Source organism: Adiantum capillus-veneris, chromosome 27, assembly GCF_014529385.1.
Source record: "Adiantum capillus-veneris isolate H3 chromosome 27, ASM1452938v2, whole genome shotgun sequence".
Taxonomy (NCBI): Eukaryota; Viridiplantae; Streptophyta; class Polypodiopsida; order Polypodiales; family Pteridaceae; genus Adiantum; species Adiantum capillus-veneris.
In genome coordinates this window covers 88,477,193-88,484,469 of record NC_140957.1, presented here as the reverse complement: position 1 = coordinate 88,484,469, position 7,277 = coordinate 88,477,193, and the positions used below count along the sequence as shown (strand labels likewise).

At 41.3% G+C, this 7,277-nt stretch overlaps 1 protein-coding gene across 1 annotated transcript; it reads left to right on the top strand.

The window, feature by feature from the left end:
* The first annotated feature begins 4,302 nt into the window (after positions 1-4,302).
* LOC147422356 (dnaJ protein homolog) lies at positions 4,303-6,801 on the top strand. The gene is made up of 7 exons (XM_086503657.1): positions 4,303-4,583; positions 4,870-5,035; positions 5,205-5,346; positions 5,429-5,562; positions 5,641-5,783; positions 5,864-6,062; positions 6,200-6,801. Exons 1-7 carry the CDS (start codon positions 4,434-4,436, stop codon positions 6,523-6,525), a joined length of 1,260 nt encoding a protein of 419 aa, XP_086359783.1. The 5' UTR covers positions 4,303-4,433; the 3' UTR covers positions 6,526-6,801.
* The last annotated feature ends 476 nt before the right edge of the window (positions 6,802-7,277 follow it).

Genomic DNA, 7,277 nt, shown 5'->3' with positions numbered 1-7,277 from the left:
AAAGTCATGTATTAATCCCATGTTCCTCCCTATGCGGGGCATCAAGGGATTCAACATACTCTTCGAGGAGTAGAAACGTACTTCTATTGGCCTACCATGAAAGTGGACATACAAGAGTATGTTTTCAAATGTGTGATATGCCAAAAGACAAAATATGATAGAGGGAAGCAACCTAGGTTACTCCAGCCATTGCCAATCCCTAAATCACCATGGGAGAGTACATCCATGGATTTGATCTTTGGATTACCCAAGTCTATCCATGGGAATACGGGAATATGGACAATAGTCGACAGGTTTAGCAAACAAGCACACTTTATTCCTGTCAAAAAGACTATTAAGGCACACCAAATGGCAACCCTCTTCATATCTCAGATTTTCAAACACCATGGATTGCCAACATCCATTGTGTCAAATAGAGATCCTAGAATGACCTGTAATTTTTGGAAAGGTCTCTTTGAAAATCTAGGTACAAGATTGAATTTCTCTTTGTCCTATCACCCACAAACTGATGGCCAAAGTGAGATAGCCAATCTTACGATTCTCGGTCTACTAAAGACTTATGTTACAGATGTAGATCGATGCTCACAATGGGAGAAGTACTTACCCCTTGTAGAGTATGAGAACAATAATACTATCCATACTACTACGGGAAAGGCACCTTTTGAGATCATAGAGGGAAGACCTAAAAGTCCCTTGCTACTTAAAGTACAAGGGAAGATCTTTGCTGCCGATGAGTATAGCCGCAACCTACAAGAATCTTTCCAAAAGATTAAGGAGGCTATATCCAGCTCTCAACAAAGGCAAAAAGTTGTTGTTGATAAGCACAAAAGGGCCTTAACATTCAAAGAAAACGATTGGGTCTTACTCAAGTTTCCCAAGGCTCGATTGAGGCAAACAACGGGCAAAAATCCTACGGACCACCAAAAGTATCATGCTAAACTAGCAAAAAGATACCCTGGTCCTTTTCAAATCTTGAAGCCAATAAATGACATGGATTATCAACTCAAGTTGCCCAGCCATTGGCTCATACACAATGCTTTTCATGTGAGCCTACTCAAGCCTTACAAAGGAGAGCCACCAACAAACCCAATTATTGAAGGCCCTCCAGAAATCAAAGACATTGAAGAGGTGCTACAACCCGAAGCTATCCTTCGACACGAAGACAAGGTACTACGACATGGTAAGATTATACAATGATATCTTATTAAGTTCAAAAAGTATCCTTTTGAAGATGCTCGATGAATGCAAGGAATACAGCTTAAGGATAGTATGAACCTTGTCAATGCTTACAATGTTGCATTAGAGTAAGCAAATGTAAGTGTTTCTTTTAAATGATCAATGTTTTTGTCTTATAAGACTAATTTCCTTTTGATTGTGTACAAATTTAATTAGTATGCATGCTTAGAATCATGTTTGTGTTGACGACGTCTCTCAAACACCAAGTAGAAATTGTCACTCTACTTTGGAATTATGATATGGACCAAAGAGTAGACATGCTTGCGGCCGGCAGCTAAGTCTCCCAAGCCCCAAATGGATTAGTCATCCATCTTGGAATGATGTCATAGGGTAAAAAGGGATCCTCTACCCGTTAAGAAATATAGACTAATGACTAAGGCTTTATCTCTTCTACCACCTAGTCGAGGACGACTACGATTTCAAGAGAGAGGTAATGTCATAAACTCTAATATCTAACTAACCCAAATGATTTTCTCATATTAAACTGATCATTTAATGTGGGAGAATAAATGGGAACAAGAGTCAGAATATAGACATGTGCTTATGGATCTATCTCAACACGGGGCCAAAGTCGATGGGTCCAAATGAGAGATGGTCTATCAAAGAGAAATGCTACCTAATGGAGTTGAAAGACCTTAGGGTTAGCTTCATTAAAGACCTCCAAAGGTTAGTGTTGAAAGTCATTAGACCTAGGACCTTAGGCAAGCTAGGGCTATGCTTGAGGTGGGAACCCGGCCCAAGCTTGAGGTGCTTGTCGTGCTTGCTGACTAAGGTGCTTAAGTACTTCATGTCTAAGGTGCTTGAGGAGCTTAAGGTGTTCCAAAAGTCAACAAGGATCCCTACATATGGGGGGGCGAGCCCTACAAGTAGGGGCATGAGAGAGCACACACACAACCTCACTCAAGGCAAGCCTAGTCTAAAGAGGCAACAAGGACACATGGCAAGCTCCTCTCCATGTTGCCATCATAAGGTGCCTAAAGACTATTGGTTGGCCTCTAAAGGGGTCCAATAAGCTTTTAGCTAATTAAATTAATTGTTTAAGCATTTATCAAGCCCTCTCTCTCAAAGGGGTAAGAAGGACACTTGTCATAATGTTAGCATTGTTGCTTGATATGACTAAAGCATGTGATTGGCTAGTCTTGTAGGGGTCCAATCAATTTCATTCTTCAGCTACAAGGAGGGGTCGACCAAGGAAAGTTGGGGATATACTCTCTCTCTCACATGCACTCAAAGGTGCTCATTCTCACTTGGTGAAAGTGCAAGAACTCCATCTCTTTCTCTAAGCTTGTTGAGAAGTTGAGAGCCTACACCAACACGCTTGGCTATGGAATGCAAATCCAACCAAGAGCCATGCTTCAATGCTAAGTCTTGCCATCTTCTCCATCTTCATTACTATGCTGTCATGCTATGCTAAGCAAGAAGAGTGATGATAAGTAAGGAACTATTTCTTTCTCGTAAGAATGTTTCTTCTTCCTTTTCCCTACCCTCATTCCCTGCTAGCTCTCTCCACCTTCGAAGGTGTTTAAGGTCTTGGGACTGAGGCCGCGGACAAGTTGATGCTTTCATTTAGCTAGGTTACAGGCATAATTGTGGTGCATCTTCGAAGCTCTCTATCTTCATTGCACCATTAAGGTGTCAAGGAACACTAAGTTTGTATTGTACCAAGTCTCTCTTCATGGGAGAAATTATAATACAAAAGCCTTTTGGAGGGGGGATCGGCTCCACATAAATCCGGTCCTCAACTGTTATCAAGTTGTCTAATTCTTTCTCTTGCAAAGTATTGTTCATGCCAAGTTAATTAAGTATAATGGTTATGTTGCTACTGCTAATTAAGTTCACCCTCTATTTTCTCAAAGTAGTCTCATAAAAATGCTCACTACAATTCTCTTAATGCCACTATTCTCAATGTTCATAGGCCATTTCCATTACATCTTATGTGTAAATGTGTAATGTAATCAGGCTGACACAACCTCTAGTCTCCTCTTAAGAATTCTCTTAAGGAAAACTCTCTCCTTTCATAAGTTAAATTTCGTTGTATCTAAAGTATTAGATTCTCTGACATAAAGTGGCATCTATCTTCCGGCACTATCTTCGCGATGAGTTCGCCTCATTGTCCGTTGACATGTGCTTTCTTGCGCTTTCTCTCTCTAGCAATCATTTCTAGAGAGAGAAAGGCCATAGTGAAGCCTAAAATATAGTACTTGTCAAGTTGACGTTATTTATAACCAATTGTCAATGGTGAATAAAAAGGATTTTGGGCCTCATTTAGTCATAAAATAATGCTAATTCAATTCTACCTGCAATGATCTATGGTAGATTTTGGGTTTTTGCCTAAGATTTGTGGACTTGATAATCTACAGTCGAAATGTACATTGGAAAGTTGACAGAACATATTCCGAGAATAATTGTAATGGTATAAAAAAATAAGTTTTTATTTTCCTAGAGGGAATATTACCCTGATTACTATTGGCAGAAGAAATCTCAATTATTGTGATCTTTTGGGTGAGTTAGACTTGCTTTATTTTTGTACATGGAAAGAAATTGCAGATTCTAATCTTTGGGTTTTGCATGTTAGCTAAGACAATACCTAACAAAGATCGAGATTGGAATAGTTTTCTACTTCAATGCTTGGATTGATAAGAAACGTGTACATTGCATTAGTGAGAAACAAAAATTTGACTAGCTGGATCCACTATGGTATAGATGACAAATATGCTTGTGTCTGCCTATCACATGGTGTTGATAAATGCAAGCGAAAAGTCATTAAAGCAAACGATCTGGAGAGCCTTCAATAATGATCCGGTGGGCATCGGCCAGCATAAATAATGACTTGGCTGGCTAACTTGCATAATAAGACTCATTGGTCAAGATGACGAAGCTTCCATGAGATCTTCCGTTTGTGGAAATAAAAAGGAACGGTCCCATAACGAACCGCAGGGAAGCCGTGGGATAGAGATATATCGACGGGTGAGATGTGTGCAATCGAGTCGGTCGATCGGCATAGCCGATCCAACGGTCTATATTTGCCTGCCTCGTCCCTTTTCTCTTTCCTGTCCGCTCACGCTCATTCCCTTTCCTGCCATAGCCACGCGAGGCTCTCCGACCTACACGCAGACATCTCGCCATCGCCACCGCAGTAACCAAAGCTGCAACATCTCTCAAGATCAACGTACGCTTCGCTTCATTGCCTCTTCACCATGTTTGGACGCGCCCCAAAGAAGAGTGACAACTCTAGGTACTATGATATCCTTGGAGTCAGCAAGACTTCCTCCTCAGAAGAGCTTAAGAAGGCTTACCGGAAGGCTGCCATAAAAAACCATCCAGACAAAGGTGGCGATCCAGAGAAGGTACAGTCCTGTCATACATACAAACAAAACGTGCGTTTAAGTAGCGAATGGTCACGTGTGAATGTGGAAGATTTCCTGACTGTTGTGCACTGCTGCCTTTTAATTGGTGAATGTCTCCAGTTTCTGGAGTGTAAGGTGTGCTGTCTCATGCATTGAGACATCTCGTTAGATCTGCCTCGGTCTTTTTTGGATTGGAAATTGAGAGTTAATGCTGATCATTTCTTTTGGATTTCTCATGAGTGTACCTTGCTTATTGCTGCATTAATGAACTCATTTTGTCGTTCAGTTCAAGGAGCTAGCGCAAGCCTATGAGGTGCTAAGTGATCCAGAGAAAAGAGAAATATATGACCAGTATGGTGAGGATGCACTTAAGGAGGGAATGGGTGGAGGAGGTGGCCACAATCCTTTTGACATTTTTGAGTCCTTCTTTGGTGGTGCCAGTCCTTTTGGAGGTTTGTGCAAGCTATTCTACAATTAGAAGGATGTGAAGTAGTTGCCAGGAATTGTTTGAGTTTAATTTTAATGCTATGTACTTTTTAATATGAAACATTGTAGCTAGTACGATGAGTTGCTGTTATAAATTTGTAAATGGGTTACCAAATTGTATTGACTCTTGAGTAGGTGGTAGTAGCCGAGGAAGTAGACGTCAAAGGCGCGGAGAGGATGTTGTCCACCCTCTGAAGGTCTCTCTTGAGGACTTGTACAATGGCACATCTAAGAAACTATCTTTGTCGAGAAATGTCCTTTGTCCGAAGTGCAAAGGGTATGGTACCCAGCTGGTACTGATACGCGGTCTTTGTATTTGCTCAATGTGAAAGAATGCCTATGGTTATTCCTTGTTGCAGGAAAGGCTCAAAAAGTGGAGCCTCCATGAAATGTGCTGGCTGTCAAGGGTCTGGTATGAAGGTTTCTATAAGACAGCTTGGCCCTGGTATGATTCAACAGATGCAGCATGTTTGTCCTGACTGTAAAGGTTCAGGTATGGTCTTCTGGGTTACGCCTTTCTGAAATTTCGAGGAAAAAGAATTGGACTGCTGACCAATATGTGTTGGTGCAGGTGAAACTATAAGTGAGAAGGACAAGTGTACACAATGCAAAGGTGAAAAAATAGTACAGGACAAGAAAACGATGGAAGTGCATGTGGAGAAAGGCATGCAACACGGGCAGAAAATCACATTTCCAGGAGAAGCAGATGAGGCGGTAGGTGCCCTTATATGCAAGGTTATCAATCTACTTTGACGCAGTTGGAGCTGAAACTCTATAACTGTTTTTTCTGGCAGCCCGATACTGTCACAGGTGATATTGTCTTTGTTCTGCAACTCAAGGAGAATGCCAAATTCAAAAGAAAGGGTGACGACCTTTTTGTGGAGCACGCCTTGAATCTTACAGAGGCTCTCTGTGGTTTTCAATTTGTCATTACCCATCTGGACGGGAGGCAATTACTAATCAAGTCTGCTCCTGGAGAGATAGTGAAGCCAGGTAAGTACGTGGGTCAGGTCGTGTATTGGCAGCTGTGGTTATATCCGTTCTCGAATTAAAATTATGACAGTTTTCATGTGTATTAGGTGCCTGGCAATTCTTTCACACATAAAGCTCATGTTTTTGCATCTTTGCAGGTCAATTCAAGGCCATAAACGATGAGGGGATGCCCATGTATCAAAGGCCTTTCATGAAGGGCAAGCTGTACATCCATTTTTCTGTAGATTTTCCAGAGTCTGGCTCTCTTTCATCCGAGCAATGCAAGGCTTTGGAAGCCATTCTTCCACCCAAGCCTTCCAGTGAAATGACAGACATGGAACTTGACGAATGTGAAGAAACCATCTTACAAGATGTCAACATGGACGAGGAAATGAGGAGGAAGCAGCAGCAACAGAGCCATGAAGCTTATGAGGAAGACGAGGAAGGTGGTTCTGGGCCAAGAGTGCAGTGTGCTCAACAGTAAGAGTACGACTTATGAAAGTCCAAGTGGGATTGAAATTCCATTTAAGTAGTTCTCCCCCCTCAACTGGTGTGAGGAACAGGTTTCTTTTAATAGCTTGTCTTGCAGCGAAGACTGCCTTGGATACATCCCATGGACATAACTAATGCTCATCAGTCATCTTTAGACTAGATGGTGTGCCGTTAGGTTTTGAAGATGTGCTGGTATAGGATTTTTGGGCGTGTATTGTAATTTGGGTACCATACTGTTTTATCATTTAAAAAGAACTTCTGATTGTTACCGCTTGGTCATCATATGATCTGCTATATGCATGAAGTACTAAAGAGAGTGGGTGTCTCTACATTCTGCTCTTATTGACCTAAAGTTGGTTGATGATAGAATTGCTCGTGTGTTTTCATCTCTGTTTGGATAGGAGAGGTCATCTACCTCTGATAGAATTGCTTGTGTGTTCTCATTTCTGTTAGGATAGGAGAGGTCATCTACCTCTGAATTGGTGGATATGAGCAATATGAGAAGGGATGGGAGCATCAGCTATGTTGTCTATCTTTTGAAGTGTTTTTACCATATTTTATCTTCATGGTTTGATCTTTGATTTGCTATAATAATATCCACAAGTAGTCACAACAAATATCTAATTACAGGCTGTCTGCTAGTTTTGTATTGCCAGGTTTGGGAAAGGTCCGATTGATTGTCTTCATATGCTGAGGTAAAGGGAAGAATCTTGGTGTTTTATCTGCAGGTGGCTTGTATGCGTT

Coding starts and splice junctions, on each gene's coding strand:
- LOC147422356 (XM_086503657.1), top strand. CDS start 4,434: ATGTTTGGACGCGCCCCAAAGAAGAGTGACAACTCTAGGTACTATGAT. Junction 4,584..4,869: donor AAGGTGGCGATCCAGAGAAG/GTACAGTCCTGT, acceptor TTTGTCGTTCAG/TTCAAGGAGCTAGCGCAAGC. Junction 5,563..5,640: donor TCCTGACTGTAAAGGTTCAG/GTATGGTCTTCT, acceptor GTGTTGGTGCAG/GTGAAACTATAAGTGAGAAG.